The sequence below is a fragment of the Stegostoma tigrinum genome, chromosome 33 (genome assembly GCF_030684315.1).
Source record: "Stegostoma tigrinum isolate sSteTig4 chromosome 33, sSteTig4.hap1, whole genome shotgun sequence".
Taxonomy (NCBI): Eukaryota; Metazoa; Chordata; class Chondrichthyes; order Orectolobiformes; family Stegostomatidae; genus Stegostoma; species Stegostoma tigrinum.
The window spans coordinates 24,710,965-24,728,254 of record NC_081386.1 but is presented as its reverse complement, the minus strand read 5'-3'; the positions used below and the strand labels follow the sequence as shown (position 1 = coordinate 24,728,254).

The following is a 17,290-nucleotide window of genomic DNA, read 5'->3' as shown; positions in this document are numbered from 1 at the left end:
AAAGTTCTGGTACAGAGCAAATAAGCCTGATGACTAAATGCATTGTTGGTGCTGTCGTTCTGCAATAATTATCTAAGATATACAACAGCATCAATGTGTCACTGCTGGATACAAACATTACATGTGTCTATAATTAAAATTAGAAACGCTGGAACTAGTCAGGACAGCCTGAAAGAGAAAAGACATGACAATGTCAATCTAAACAGGAACCAAAAGGACTGCGGATGCTGTAAATCAGGGACGAAATCAAAGTTGCTGGAAAAGCTCAGGTCTAGCAGCATCTGTGAAGAAAAAAATCAGGAAGGGTCACCGGTCCCGAAACGAAACATTACTGATTTTTTTCTTCACAGATACCATCTCACCAAAAACTGGTCCAGCTCATTGGAGGTACCTGTTGACAGCAAAGGAAATTTGGTAATACAGGTCAGAAAAGTTCATGTTTCCTCTCAGTGTTCCTGTTCTAACAGCAGCTAACCCTTTGTTCACAATTTAGTCTCTTTTCAAGGACAGCCCTGTTTAGATTGAATGAAAACAAAGTTGCTGGAAAAGCTGAGGTCTAGCAGCATCTGTGAAGAAAAAAATCAGGAAGGGTCACCGGTCCTGAAACGAAACGTTAACTCCGATTTTTTTCTTCACAGATGCCATCAGACCTGCTGAGCTTTTCCAGCAACTTTGTTTCCATTCAATCTAAACAGGTTTTTCTTGAAAAGAGACTAAATTGTGAACAAAGGGTTAGCTGCTGTTAGAACAGGAACACTGAAAGGAAACATGAACTTTTCTGACCAGTATTACCAATTTCCTTTTGCTGTCAACAGGTACCTCCAATGAGCTGGACCAGTTTTTGATGAGAAGTAGACTGAAGGCTATAGAGATATAAAAACTGCTGCTTTCTAATTTTTAGCAGTGGTCACAGATGCAAGTGAGGAAATTGTCTGTTGCCAGTGTAAAATGAATAGTATAGTTTTACTAGATAATACAATGTGAGGCTGGATGAACACAGCAGGCCAAGCAGCATCTCAGGAGCACAAAAGCTGACGTTTCGGGCCTAGACCTCTGATGAAGGGTCTAGGCCCGAAACGTCAGCTTTTGTGCTCCTGAGATGCTGCTTGGCCTGCTGTGTTCATCCAGCCTCACATTGTATTATCTTGGAATTCTCCAGCATCTGCAGTTCCCATTATCTCTGAGTATAGTTTTACTGCCCATTACACACAGAATCTACTATTTAAGTCCACTAGCAGCAATGGAATTGCACTGCATATAACTGATGATATTGGATTGGCAATCCATATTGCGCCATCATCTAAAAGATACTTCAATCGCAATTTCCATGGAATAAAATGGACAGTATGGAAGGTAAGCACTCACTAGAATAATCATACAAAAACTTTTAATCATTGGCATGATCAATGCTTGTTTATTTCTCAGTCTAGATTCTATCAGGCAAATCTGTCTTTAATCCTGACAGAGATAATGGGAACTGTAGATGCTGGAGAATCTAAGATAACAAAAGTGTGAAGCTGGATGAAGATGCTGCTTGGCCTGCTGTGTTCATCTAGCTTCACACTTTGTTATGTTTAATCCTGATAGAGTTGCCTTTATTTATTTATAATTGTTCTCCTGCACACTGCAAATAGTGAAGTTCTTTTTGTCCTTTGTTTCTGATCGTGCCCAAGTTAGTTAAGTCTGTGACTGAAGTCAGACACACAGCTGTTACCTGCTGTTTAAACCGCTCCATGGCATCCTCGAGGGCTGCCAAGAAATCTCTGTTCTCTTCCTCCAGCCGCTGAACCTTTGCCTGCAGTTTTGGAACAAGCTGCTTCTGTTCTTGCTCAGGGTCCTGGCCAACTTCACTGGGACCCTGCATAGAAAGGAGGTCAAGGAGGGATACAATAACATGCACAGCCATCACAGATAAAGTGAGTCACTGAGCTATGTGTCACTTTAGCATTGAAGCACCATGAAAAACAATTTGGCTTAAGACAACGTCCCTTTACTTATGGTGCACTTAATTTATTTCTCAAATTCTTTCCACCATTATCACCATCAGTGGCAGATCTGTTAACTATGAGCAGTTCACCTTGCTGTTGTATAGCTCAAAACGACAGTCTCTCCAAATGTAAGAGTGTGGCCGAGCAGAATCCAGAATTACAATGCTTGGTGATTATCTCAAGTAAGTAGACACTATTTGAAAATAATACAAGCCTACTTAAAATTTGTACGGAAAAGACTACGAAAAGTTCACAGACTTAAAATCTTGGCAACAACAATGCATCAGGAAAAGAATTTCTGACCAACAGGAAATGGTTAAAGGTGAAATATAGGGGAGTTCAGTATTGGTAAAGCTTGCAAGTTCATCCACTGTTAGAAAAATACCTCTTCAATTCTCTACCTATTTAAATTATTTCAACAGAGGATAATGAACACAAGGAATGGGCTGGTCAGGGAGCAATAAAGAAAAATAAGTGAGAGAACGAGATAGATAATTCTATAAATACACAAATTGCACAGGCAAGTGGGTGCCAGGTTCAGTTCAATGTAAGAAAAGGTTCTGGAATTAAGAATAACTATTTTGATTTTGCAGATCTTGGCAGCATGGATTTTGATTTCATTTCAGCAAGGTTTCTAAATAATAAAGAAAAAGGTATATTTATTTTAAATGGAATGCTTGCAACAGTCATACAAAGAATCTCATCCAAAAAATTTATACCTGTTGCTTAGATGCACCTCTAGTCTTGCGTTCATCAGTTGAATTGCACTCAATACCACTGTCGAGGCCAGAGGCAGTGGAGAGCTCACTCCGCATCTCTTCCACATTTGTTATCCACTCTTTCACTTTTAGCACCTGATCCACCGTGAGGTTCCTGTCTCCCTGCAACTCCATAAAAATTCGGTATGCAGCATCCGTGTAATTCCGATAATGGGAGCTCTCAGCATGCAATCGGGCCATGTACTTCTCAGGCAATTGCCTGAAGCATTTGTTCGGTGACACTTGTTGAGTGTGCTCCATAGCTTCATGAAGAGTCTTGATTTGAAGTTCTAGCTCATTGGTACAATCCACATCTTTTTTGAAGTTTATCACCGCCCGGTTTTTAATGTTCTGAGTTCTTTTGGCATAATTTAAAGAGTTTAAATTTTCATCAAAGTTGAATGAAGAGGGACTTATACAGGCAATCATCAGTGTCTTTGCATTACCACCAAGCGAGTCTTTGAGGATCCTGGTAATCTTGGAATCCCGATAAGGAATATGTGAACTCTTTCTCCTTGGATCACCCAGGGCACTGATGACATTGCCCAATGCCAACAATCCGCTGTTGATCTGAATGGATTCTTTCAGGCGTTCACCAGTGTTGCCCGTCTTCACAATTCGCTCTGAGCCTGCTAAGTCTACAAAGTGAAACTTAGAAGTTATCACCTGTGTGGGACTCAGCAGGTCTCCAGCAGTGGCAGCAAGTCGTGTGGTCCGACCAAGTGCTCGTCTCTGTTCCATGGTAACTGTGAAAATGGTGTGAGAGCGGCTGGAGTGCGTGTTGACCTCTGTTGTCCCAGTATGCTTGGCAGTGTTACCAATCTCGAGTAAGCTCAAAGCTTCATCCAACCCTTCCACTTCGCATTCCTTGACACCACAGAGCACTGAAAATGAAACAGATATTCACAACTTAATGAAAAGGCAAATCAGTACCATACAACAGAAGGTGCTTTTGGTATACCAAATAAATGTACTAATAATGAGAAAAATACTGCAGATGCTACAAATCTGAAATAAAAGCAGAAATTGCTGGAGACACTCAGCAAGTAAGGCAGTATCTGTGGCAAGACAGACAGCATTAATGTTTCATGTCCAATATGACTTTTCACAGATGTTGCCAGACCAACTGAGTTTCCCTGAACCTAACATTAGCCTACTAAATTCTCTTCAAAGATTATACCATCTTCTAAATCCACAGTTCTCCTAACTATTGCAGTCTATTTTGGATGAAGACACATCTGATTTCACCTTTGCCAAATAAAACTCTCTGACCTGTGTTTCCTTTGTCATCCTCTCGAGTACAAATGTCCTTGCTTGCCGTTTCCACCTCCAGTAAGTCTCTGAATTCTTCCTTGTAAACCTCTAGGTATGACACCTTAATGGTGTGATCCACTGCATCATTCTCATCAATCAGCTTAAAGATCTCTGCCAAAGCACGGGGAATTATGCCCTCGTCATCATCATTAACAGAAGCTGAGGATGATATAAAGTCGAATAAACATTTAGGAAAGTCACAATCCAACAGTGCACATACTCTATCCACAGTGTAGAACATAAAACAAATCTAGGAAAATGCTATCAGTCTAAAAGATATGCCCTTTTTTTAAAAAAAATATCAACTCTGCTCACCAATATATCCTTCAGATTCCTCCTCCTTCAAACACTCCACTTCAAAGTTTTCCCCTGGAACTTACTCTACAATTAAAATATGACTACTTTACTTACCAGAATTATTTTCAGACAATTATCTGAAGAATGAAAAAATGACTGAACAATTAATTTTACTGTGATGCTAACTGAGGAATAAATTTTGACTGTGGAAAAAAAATTACCACAGGATAGGGATTAGGGACAAGAAGTTGGGCTAGATTTTCCTCTCAACAGAACTGGTAACTTTTTTGTTGATTCATTTGTGGCACGTGGGCTTTGCTGGCTGGCCAGCGTTTATTGCCCTTCCCTAGTTGGCCTTAAGAAGGTGGTGGTGAGCTGCCTTCTTTAATTGCTGCAGTCCACTGGGTGTGACCCGCAATGCCATTAGGGAGGGAATGCCTAAGACAACATTAACATAAGACAACATTTGAGATAACATTAATACCACATTTAAGATAATAGCAGCAAGGATGGAACCTAGCCCTCATCCAGACTGTACCACACAGTGCAATATACCATGCATCATATTCACCAAGTGAGCCAAAGCAAGATTCAAATGTTCCATTTACTCTGATGCAGAGGTGCTTGCAAATTTCAGTGCTAACGCTCTTTGTGCATAACTTACGTATGTAAGTCTCTCCAATGGTATACGTTTTGCCTGATCCAGTCTGTCCATAGGCAAACACGGTGGCATTGAATCCCTCAAAGAAAGCCTCAACCAGTGGCTCCACACAACTGTTGTATATCTCATCCTGACTGGCAGTCTGGTCGAAGATTATATCAAATTGGAAATGTCGGTTACGTCCCAGTGTAATCTGCTGTGCATTGAGGTCGACATGGACACAAGACTGATGTCCACGTAGAATTTCTTTAGGTAACAGAGGTCTGATTCGGACTGCCACCCTGACAGAGGTTTCCTCGGCCTTTGTGGAGCTACTTGGTTTTGGGGCCATATCTACAGCATAAAGCAATCACTGTTGGCAGCACAATTGGTGATTTATTCAAGAAATGGAACGCTTGCAGGCATCAGGCAGGTACACTGCAGAACAAAGAGAAAATTTATTATCTATTATCACAAAGGCCCTTTTACACTCAACGAGATCAATTATAAACAGCCAACAGATTCGCAAGCTTCTTTCTTAACTATATGAAATGCCTATTTCTCCTTCTTCTCCTGAAAGTGTTGCTATTTGGTGTGGCTTGCCTAATTCCAAGAGCGAGTCTCAGGCAAGCAGACCTGAGTCTGGAGATTTTTGTTCCTTGTAGCCTGAGGGACAGCAAAACTGCTCTTTCTGGCCCCACCAAAAGCAAAGTATTAGCAATACTCTCAGCCATGTTCAAAGTGTCCACTAGCAGTGTCTGCTTATTACAGCGGGCACCCCCATACAAATCAAGATAGTATGTAGGTCATGTGTCTCAGGGCACTACCCAAGATGGTAGATGTTGCAAATGGGACAAAAAAGTGAAACAAGTTAAAATCATCTCTTTAAATTTCCCTATTCAATGCGATTACTTACAGCAAATCAGAGTGTGGAAACTTCTTCCAAGTAAGATGGACAGTTTAACAGTCAAAAGCAGGAAATGAAGGGGTTCCTTCAGACTTTACTGAAAAGACTGCACCATTATTTTGTCACGAAGACCAAAGCAGAAGAAAAGCACCTCATATTCCAATAGCCTCTTGTTTGAATTGCTAGCTTTACCAAATACCATGGGGAATGGAATTATGGAGAGAAGGTACCAGTCAGCAAACAGCCTATAGAATGAACAGACTCGAAGACAACACAAGGCCTATTTCATAGAACTAATAAGTAGTACATAAATTTAATGAGAATTTAATGAACTCAATGTGATAATTTATGAGCTATGGTCTGCAATACAAAACAGAATACATGACAGGCTGTAAATTAATGAAACCTGAACTGTGCATGATATCGTAATTATTTATATATTGAAATGATCAAAATTGGACAATTCTATTATTTTTACTTAGTTTATACTTTAATGATTATCTGTAAATATGCTACTAATTATGAAGTATGATTTAATATTTTGATCTTATTTACATCGTCATGATTTGGTGTTGCCGTCACCATGACTTTTCAATAAACAATTAGTGAGCTATTGATTTATCTAAGACCTAGATAAAACAGCATCCAAGATGAAAAGCTATTTCAACTTGATTTTATTTATTGCTCTAAAGGTCTCTCGTTACTTATGAGCTGCCATTAGGAACAAGCAAAAAGACAGATTACTGTAACATGATTCGTGTTGGGTCATTCTTCCAATAAGTTTTCCACTATAGGTGCAGGATGCTGTGATTTATGGTAATGGCTTGCAGCTCTCCTGGATCAGAAGCATTGAACTGCAAGTCAACAATAGAAGAAAAATACCAAAGCAGCAACAGGAGACTCTCTGACAAATGCAACCATTTCATTTCAAATTATGCCACAATGATAAATGTTTCCTAAATGTCTGTTTTGTGCCTCCTTTTCCCACCTGTACTCTCATGAATTTCATGATACAGCTCCATGGCTGCCATAGCTATGTGCCAGTTGATTGGAAACGACCATCTTTTTTATGACTTAACAAATTGAACCAGCAACGCTTTAGTAATCTTGGCTCAGTGACTATTCTACACATGAGCCCAAGACAGCAACTGTCAAACAGGCATTAAATCATCAGAATATGGCCAAGAACTGCATTTATCCAATATTCGCAAATGTTCAGCTTCTAGTTGGCAGTGAAGCTGGCCCAGAGACCAAAACATTGAGAGCTGTGATTCTGACTAGCAATCGAGCTCAGAAAATTGCTGAGCTGCAAATGGGTGTTGGCCGGGGGCGGCGGGGGTTGGAGGCAGGAAGGCAAAAGGCAGTGGCGGGGCAAGAGTCCGAGGAGGAGGAAGAGAGTAAAGGGGCAGGAGGGAAGGGGGCGACACGGTGGTGGTGAGAGGGAGTGTGGGGTAACGGTGTTTCCGAGGGGGCGGTCTGGGAGGAGCTAATAGTGAGATCAAACCTCTCCCCACGATCCTCGGTCCCTAACTCTCCTATCCACCTCCTCACAGGGCGGCAGGGCTCAGAAACACTCGGCGCTGGCCCGGGGAAGAGCAGGTAGAGTCCGGGGCTGAGGGAGAGAGAAAACCCGGAACAGGCCCGGCGCACAGGAAATACGTCACCGGGAGCGACGCGGTGGCTCAGAAGAATGGAGGCGAGAGCTTCGATAGACAGCAGGATCAGAGGGAATCACTCAACTCGAAACGTTAAAACTCTCATTTCTCTCCACAGATGCTGACAGACCTGCCTAGCTTTTCCAACAACTCTGTTTTTGTCTCTTTGATCAGTCCTTTGGGTACTTGTCCCACTGTCTCCTAATGTGGCTCACTTTGAAAATTTGTCTGATAATGGGTTTCTTTGAAATAGGCATTTGACTACACCAAAGATACGATCCCTTCTCCCAGTCCAATGCCTTTTCCTGGTATTTTCAAAACTGCATTGTGCTGCTTTCTGCTCTGATCTAGAACTGGAGAAATAAAGTCAGTTTTGTTTTCCATTTCGACCTTTGTACTTTCACCTGGTGTATTTCTGAGTCTTCAGTTCTTTTCAGTGACACCTCTGCCTACACATCTAGGGATAGACTCATGACTGATATTACAAGCTCACCAACTCCCACAGCTACCTTCCCTACACTTCTTAACATCGTGCTTCTCGTAAGGACTCCATTCCATTTTTCCAGTTTTTCCATCTCTATTACATCTGTTCTGATACTGCTACCTTAAACAACAGCCCCCTGGCATGTCCTCCACATTCCTCAACATGTATTTTTCCCCACTGTGGTTGATTGGGTCTTCAAACAAATCTAACCCATTTCACACTCCCTCATCGCTTCTGCTCTCAACCAGAATCACGATAGGGTTCCCCTTGCCTTCACTTTCCATTCCACCATCCTCTATGTTCAAGGGATCAACTGTCATAAGTTTTGCCACGAAACACATCTTCCCTTTCCTTCCCCTCTGCTGCCAGCATTGCAAAAGGACTGCACACTCTGCAACGCCCTGGTGTATTCTATTGCTTCCAACACCTCACCTCATTCTCGTAGCACTTTCCTATTCAATGGCAAGTGGTGTAACACTTGCTATTTACCACTTCCATCGTCATTGACCAGTGCCCTAAACATTCCTTCCAGCTGAAATAACAACCTGCTGTATTTCTTTCAATCTCATCCACGGTATTTGCTGCTGACAATGTGGGCTTCATCATGCTGGGAAAACCAAATGCAAACTGAGTACCTCTTTAGTGAACATTGGCAAATAAGTTTGTGAGCATGACATTGACCTTCTTGTCGCTTCCCATTTCCATATACCATCTTCCTCTTGTGCTCACTTTTCTATCCTAGGCCTGCTGAAGTGTTCCAATGAATACCAATGCAACCTGGAAGAACGGAATCTCATTGTCCAGTTAAGCACTTTGCAGCTTTCTGGGCTCAAACATTGATTTTCAACATCTTCCAACCATGAACTCTATTCTCCATTTTGACTTTTCCCTCTGTTTATCTCATGTTTTGACGTTTTACCTCTCAATCAGAGCTGACCCTTAGTTCTGCTACTTAACCTACTCTGGACCAATGCTTTGCTTATTCACTGCAACAGTTACCACTCATATTGCCATCAGTTCCATTGCACCTTTAATCTCTAATCTCGCTTACGTTTACCTTTCCCTGACCTTTTCGTTCCACTTGTTGTCTGCAATTTTTTAACAGTATAAAACCAATCGCATTTCCACATGTTTTAGGTTCTGGAGAAGAGTCATTTTGGACTCAATATTAACTTTATCTCTTTCCTCAGAGGCTGCCTAAACTGAGTTTTAACAGCATTTTCAGTTTTTATTTCAGATGTCCAGCATCTGTCATATTTTCCTTTTATTATACATACATGCATGTTATTATTATTCTGGAACAGAATAGAAATGGTTAGGATAGACCAGCATAAAAGATCAACATCGAGAAGGACTGCAGATCTGAATATAAGAATAAATAACATTCACGCCACACAACTGTGGGGCAATGACCATCGCCAATAAGAGAATATCTAACCACAGCTCCTTGATATTTAATGGTGTTAACATCTCTGAGATCCCACTATTAACATCCTTGGGGTTATCATTGACCAGAAACTCAGCTGGATTCACCACATAAACACAATGGCTACAAGAGCAGATCAGAGGCTCGGAATATTGTGGCGAGTAATTCACCTCCTGACTCCCCAAAGCCTGTCCCCTATCTACAAGGCACAAGTCAGGATTGTAATGGAGTACTCCCCACCGGCCTGCATGAGTGCAGCTCCAGCAACCCTCAAGAAGTTTGACACCATTCAGGACAAAGCAGCCCACTGCTGTTTGGCACCACATCCATAAGCATCCACCACCGACACTCAGTAGCAACAGCGTATACTATCTACAAGATGCACTGCAGAAATTCACCAAAGATCTTCAAACAGCGCCTTCCAAACCCCCAACCACTTCCATTTAGAAGGACAAGGGCAGCACATACATAGGAATACCACTCCCTTCAAGTTCCCCTCCAAGGCACCCACCGTCCTGACATGGAAATATATTGCTATTCCTTCGCTGTTGCTGCATCAAAATCCTGGAATTCCCTCCCTAATGGCATTGTGGGTCATTGCACAGCTGGTGAACTGCAGCAGTTCAAGAAGGCAGCTCACCATCACCTTCTCAAGGGCAATAAATTCTGGCCCAGCCAGCGATGCCCATATACCACAAAGTAATAATTCTTTAACAAGTGGCAAAGAAGGTCCGTTACACAGAGAACTAAAAGGATTTGGGGGAATTAGCACAGGGACAAGGGGAAGCGAATAAACTGCAGAAATTGAGCACAGCATTGAGGATGCTATGAGTACAGGACATCATAACAGACTGAGGCAGGGAAAGTGGAGCTGCGTTAAAAAGCTGGAGCATGGTAGAGAACTATAAGGACAGAATAAGACAGACAGTGGGAGGGAGATGGCCAGAAATTGAACAATACAAGTGAAGACAGGTGACAAGGAAGTTTCAAAGTAGGCAATGGCCCAGCAGTATTATCGCTGACCTGATAATTGAGAGATCCTGATATTGTTCTGGGGACCCAGGTTAGAATTCCACCATGTCAGATGATGGAATTTGAATTCAATAAAAGCAAAATCTAAAATTAAGAGTCTAATGATAAGTATGAATCCATTGTCAATTGTGAGAAAAACCCATCTGGTTCACTAATGTCCTTTAGGAAAGGAAATTGCCATCTTTTCCTGGCCTGGCCTACATGTGACTGCAGACCCACAGCAATGTGGTTGACTCTTAACTGCCCTCTGGGCAATTAGGGGTGGGAAATAAATGCTGCTTCGCCAGTGATGCTCTCAGCCCATGAATGAATAAAGAGAAAGGTCAAAAGAATGCTAACACTTGCTTAGATGGATTGCTGAAGTCAGTTAATGGAAAGCTGGGATAATATGGCTGCCTCTGTCTTTATTGGTGGGAATAGCAATTGATACAACTAAGTGGCTGGCTCAGTCATTTCAGAGTCAACTGCATTGCTGTGGATCTGAAGCCGCATGTAGTCCAGGTAGTATGAGGATGGCAGATTTTCCTTCCTTGAAGGACACTAGTGAACAAGTTGGATATTCCCCCAATAATGGTTTCCTCCTCGTCAATAGATTCTCAATTCCAGTTATTTTTATTGACTTCAAATTCCACCATCTGCCGTGGTGGGATTTGAGCCCAGGTCCCCATCTGGATTAATAGTGTCGCGATAATACCATTGAGCCATCACCTTTCCAGTTGGGTAGGAGAATGTTGCTTGAATGCAGTATTGTACCCAAAATAGCTACAAAAAATACAAATCTACGTCCTTTAGAATCCTGGAAAATAATGGCTTTCACTTTGTTCACTGTCATTGTCATTAAAGTCTTCATTAGCTGAGCAGGAATCACAGTACATGATAATATAGCATTGCTGAAATGGGCGATTGATAAAAATTGAAAGTACTATTTCATGTCTTCATTGCTAGTGTGGCGCTGAGCTGTGGTCTATATGAGATATATGCTTAGTTAGCCAATGGCAGCTGGCACAGCTGACTAGTTAGTCACAGAATATTAAAGGATAATATCACTGACAGAATCAGTGATAACTTACTGCACATGACCAGAATGTTTTACATGGAAGGAGTTGTCTTTTCTTTCCCCTGGAGTATCCCAATTTAAATTGAGTTTAAAAATAAAATTACTGATTCTAACACACACACTCCCAGCTAACACAACACTGCAGAAGTACAAAGACTGGAGACAGATTACAGTTAACAAAGTCTCTGATTTATGATTTGCAAAAGATCACAATATGCAGCAGCCATCTTAATAAGAGGTCTTTTGTAAGTAATGACAGAAGGCTCATATTTTGTCATGGTCTTACCTTGGCAAGACAGGGACAAATTGAATCAGTCAAACTTCCTGTTTCTGATCACTGCTTAGGAACTCTTTAGGGAAGGTCTATATCTGTGGATATTGAATCTGAACAGCATTAGGTTTGGAAAGAAAAGTATATATATATATATATATATATATTTTAAAATTGTAGCATTTGTGCATTCAGCCTAGGAATAATGCCCCAGATACGACTATAAGACTGTAGGAAGCTGGAGCAGATTCAGGCTATTTGGTACATCAGGAATGCTCTGCCATTTGATCATTGCTAATATGTTTCTCAAATTAATCTCTGGTCCTCTCTGTTTTACCTTTGATCGCCTTGCTAATTAAGAACCTACTATCTCTGTGGTAAATACACTCAATGACTCGGCCTCCACAACTTTCTGTAGCTGTGTCCTTTGGTCTTAAGCCCTCCAAATAGTGTAAATATCTTCTCCATGTTCACTCTATCCAGGCCTCTCAGTATTCTGAGTCGCAATGAGATCCCTCCCTCATGGTTTTAAACTCCAAGTACAGACTCAGAGTCCTGAACTGCTTCTCATATGAGAAACCCTTCATCCTGAGGATAATTCTTGTAAACCTCTTGTGGACCTCTGAAAGGCCAACACATCCCTCCTTAGATACAGGCCCCAAAACTGCTGATAATATTCCAAAAGCAGTCCTAATCAGAGCGTTATACAGCCTTAGCAGTACATCCCTACAATTGTATTCCAACCCTCTTGAAATGAATGCTAATATTGCATTTGGCTTCCTAACTGCCAACTGAACTTGCATGTTAACCTTAAGTGAATCCTGAAATAGAACTCCCAGGGCCCTTTGTGTTCCAGATTTCCAAAGCCTTGTGCCATTTAGAAATTAGTTTATGCTCATATTTATTATAACAAATGGCATAGCCTCACACTTTCCCATATTCTGTTCCATCTGCCACTTCTTTACCCTAGCCTGTCCAAGACCTTCTGCAGCCTCCTGCCTCCTCAACACTACATGGCCCTCCATCTATCTTTATGTCATCTATAAACTTCGTAGTAATGTCCTTAGTTCCTTCAGATTGTTAATGTATAACATCTTCATCCACATTGTTAATATATAATGTGGGACGTATAAGGTATATGGAGAACAGAATTAGAACTAGGTATGAATCAGTGTAGTAGTGGATACTAAAAAGTCTCCCAACTTATTAAAAATGAAAAGCTTACAATAATGTTCTCTATCTCTAACTCTCAAGCGAGTCTATATGAGGTTATCATTGACAGCCTGTGTCATTGATCAATGAAATAATTATGCCATGTCTCATACTTCATGAAAAATTGTCCATCCCATCAAATCCGTGATATTTACAAGGAAGCACAACTGGTTCATCTTTCAATTAAATCTTTATTAGGTTTATGAAACAAGACCATGAATGCAAACAAGAATCAATTTAAAAGCAGCTCACTGCTCATCTTTCAAAATGTGAACTCTTTGTTATTCAATACCATGGTCCCAAATGCAGAAGTCTATGGCACTTCATTATATCCACAAACATTGAAAGTACTTTTTTGGAATAGCTTTGAAATGTGTAACTTTCTAGCTATGAAACATGGTGTGAAATCCTTAACAGCTGGCTGGACATAGTAAATGCTGAGATATAGAACTTAGGAGCTAAAGTAGGCCATTCAGCCCTTCCAGTTGCTACACCAATCAATCTGAACATGATTGATCTGATGTGTCATCTCCATTTGCTTTTGAGCCTCCATAACCAATAATTCCCGTAACCAACAAAAATCTACCTTATTCTGCCTTGACTATATTCAATGACCTTGCTTATTTTCTCAGGAGGAGAATTACATGTATTAATGACCCTCAGGGAGAAAACATTTCTCTTCATCTCCATCTTAAAAGTGAGATTGCTTCTTCTTAATCTGTTCTGACCAGCTTTGGCATTCCACAGAAGAGTTTTTAAATCTACAAAACCAATAGCATCCCTCTGGGCCACACTTACTATCTATACAAAGGATCATTAGCTGACATTTCTGCCTCTTCCAGCAGGATGCCACCACCAGATACCAATTCTGCTTCCCTCCTTTGTCAATCTTCTGCAAGGACTGTTTCTTCTGGTACATTTTGGTCCACTCCTCCACCACTCCCAACATCTCCCTACACCCCCATGGCACCATTCCATTCAATCACAGAAAGTGCAACCTGCCCATTTACTTGCCCCCTCCTCCCTCCCAGACCCACCTTCCAGGTGAAGCGGCATTTTACCTGCACTTCACTCACTCCAGTATACCATATTCGCTGTTCACAATGTGGTCCCCTCTACACTGGGGAGATGAATGTATACTGGCTAACGGCTTTGAGGCACACCTAGTGGACCAGTGGTTAGTACTGCTGCCTCACCGTGCCTCACAAGGGTTCGATTCCACCCTTGGGCGACTGTCTGTGTGGAGTTTGTGCATTCTCCCGATATCTACGTGGGTTTCCTCCCACAGTCCAAGGACCTGTAGTCCAGGTGGATTGGCCATGCTAAATTACTCCATAGTGTTCAGAGATGTATAGATGATGTAAGGTATATGGGGACGGATCTGGGTGGGATGCTCTGAGGGTTGGTGTGGATGTGTTGGGCCGAACAGCCTGTATCCATACTGTAGGGACCCCATCTATCTGTCTATCTATCTTTCTACATTCTGTCCATAAAAAGATCCCAAGCTTCCAATTGACTGCCATTTCAACACACCACACATTCCCTGGCTAATATCTCTGCCTCAGGCTTGCCGTCCTGCTTCAGCAAAACGCAGCACAAGCTGGAAGAACAGCGCCTCATTTTCCATTTGGGTACCCTACAGCCTTCAGGACTCGATAGCGAGTTCAGTAATATTAGAGGCTGAACACCTCCTTCAATGTCCTTTACTCGCCCCAAAACCCCAGGCCCTGTCATGATATTGGCTGCTTTCACAGCCAACCCATTTTCATCTACTTATGGTCCCCATCAGCAGCTTTCCTTTCTCTCCAGCTCACCTTATCCATCCCGTTATTTGCCCAAAAAGTCTTTCTGCCTTTGGGCTCCACCTATTCTTTCACTTGTTTAGCCCCTCCCCCCGTTCTCAGCATATATTTTCCTAGCTGCTGATCGTTGTGATGAAGGGTCACTGGAACCAAGACGTTGACTCTGCTTCCTGTCCACAGATGCTGCCAAATCTGCTGAGTTTCTCCAGAAATTTTATTTTTTGTTTTGGATTTCCAGCATCCATAGTTGCTTGTATTATTTCTAATTTCCTTTTCATGTTTCCACCTGCACTTTATACATTGGTCCAGGGGCTTGCCATCTTGAACCCTCAGTATCTGCCATAAATTTTTCTTCTTCTTCTTAATCCTCACTTTTATAACTCTTAACATCCTGGGTTTTCCATTATTGGTCCCACCCTTTGTCTTTACATTTACCCTGCACTCTTGCTATTTCCTCGTCAATTGCTACCCACGGCTTTTACACAAGTACACTTATTGACTTTATCTCCAGTCCACTTAGACCAAAGATCCTAGCGTTTGAGCACTATCAAAATTAATAGCGAACCATGTGCTTATACTAATCTCCTGACCACTGAGCGCCAGGGAGCCACCTGTTCAACCCTGAGCTTGGGATTTCATCTTCCACCCTGTCAACTGGCAATATTTGCTTCCTTCCATCTGTATTTCATTCTTGGCCTTCATCATTCCCGCAAAATCTTGAGTCCCACTCCAGGGCTTAAATATAAAAACCATGATGTGGCACTGAAGGGAATACTGCACAGTCAGAGGTACAATCTTACAGATGATTCATGTAAATGAGGTCTACCACACTCTGTCAGATCATTGTAAAAAAAAATCCAACGGAACTACTTCAAAGGAGAACATGGATGTTATTACTAACCTCCTGGCTAATATTTCCTGGTGAATCAACATTACAATAAACAGATTGCCTGGTCATTATCACGTTGGAGTTTGTGGAATTGCTGAGGTCAAATTGGCTGCCACATTTTCTACATTACAACAGTGACTACACTTCAAAAAGTGCTTCGTTGGTAATAAAGTACTTTGAAGAAAACATGAGAGATAAGAGCGTTCTACAAATGCATATCTTTCTTTCTTTCATCACATTAAACTATTCAAATCCCTTACACTAGATGTAAACCATGGTACTCATTATTCCATTCATATATTATCCAAAGTCATTAGATCGTACCATGCAACCAAAGATCCATTGTTCCACATAAAAAATAATCAAAGTCTTCAATCAGAATTCAGCTGACGATGTATTCTTGTTGTTTTTCATTTCTACATATATGACAAGGAGATGTCATTTATCAATAAAAATACTTATGCATTTGAAATGCAATGATCTGGAGATCAGGAGAGGGGAAAGGCTGCTGTCAGGTTGATAGGTGTACGTTTCCTGTGCTTTTCTGCTATACTGATGATTATCTGCAATCCAGTCCTTACTGTGATGTGAAATCTGTCCTCACAAATGGATCCTGGAAGTACATAATGGATGCTACTTTGTAGCTGTCGCCTTGGTAACACTTTGATATCTAAGCAAATATCACTAATGGTATATGCATGTTGCTTTCATTAGCCCATTGATACTTTCCTATTAACCCAGGCTTCTGGCAGTGAACAGTTTAAGAATTATGTACTAACTGTTCAAAAAATGTCAGGGTTTATCTTGCAGTTTTTTTTATCACGAGAGATGAGCCTTTAGAATTGTCTTTCTCTAATATCCTCTTCCCCTGTTCTGAAAACATTGGGATACAAGATTTGTTTTTCTTTATTCATTCGTGGGATGAGGGCATCGCTGGCTAGGTAGCATTTTGGCCTATTCCTAATTGCCCAGAGGGCAGTTAAGAGTCAACCACATTGCTGTGGGTTTAGAGTCACATTTTGGCCAGACCAGGTAAGGATGTCAGTTTCCTTTTCTAAAGGACATTAATGAACCAAATGGGTTTTTCTGATAATCAGCAATGGATTCATGTTCATCATTAGATTCTTAATTCCAGATATTTATTGAATTCAAATTTCACCAGCTGCTGTGGCAGGATTCGAACGCAGGTCCCCAGGATATTAGCTGGGTTTCTGGATTAACAGTCCCGTGATCATGCCACTCGGCCATTGCCTTCCCTGCAAGATCTGCAAAGACCAACTGCTCTGTGGTATTATGTGCCTCCACTCATCGGTTATTGCTGGTCTGTTTGAAATTTGTACACGTATTTTGCTTTAGCTGTGGTTCAATAATTCTGCTCATTTCCTTTCTTGGACTTCCCTGTGTTCTACTCTAACATTGTCATCCTTTGAGAGTAGCGTGGTGCATCAATGGTTAGTATTGCTGCCTCACTTGTGCCCGGGACCCATGTTTGACTCCTGCCTTGGGCAACTGTCTGTGTAGAAGTTGCACATTTTCCCCATGTGAAATAGCTGCACAG

At 41.4% G+C, this 17,290-nt stretch overlaps 1 protein-coding gene across 2 annotated transcripts in view; it reads right to left on the bottom strand.

Moving 5' to 3' along the window:
* kif7 (kinesin family member 7) overlaps positions 1-7,543 on the bottom strand; it is a 43,595-nt gene extending 36,052 nt beyond the window's left edge. The window contains exons 1-6 of one of the 2 annotated variants that reach the window (XM_048562976.2): positions 7,409-7,543; positions 5,914-6,086; positions 5,022-5,435; positions 4,019-4,219; positions 2,708-3,630; positions 1,715-1,858 (exon numbers count right to left, since the gene is read on the bottom strand). In XM_048562976.2, coding sequence (XP_048418933.2) covers positions 1,715-1,858; positions 2,708-3,630; positions 4,019-4,219; positions 5,022-5,349 — 1,596 coding nt within the window. In that variant the 5' untranslated portion in view covers positions 5,350-5,435; positions 5,914-6,086; positions 7,409-7,543. The remainder of the gene's footprint in view (positions 1-1,714; positions 1,859-2,707; positions 3,631-4,018; positions 4,220-5,021; positions 5,436-5,913; positions 6,087-7,408) is intronic. The other variant, XM_048562975.2, reaches the window with a different exon arrangement.
* Between the last annotated feature and the right edge of the window lie 9,747 nt (positions 7,544-17,290).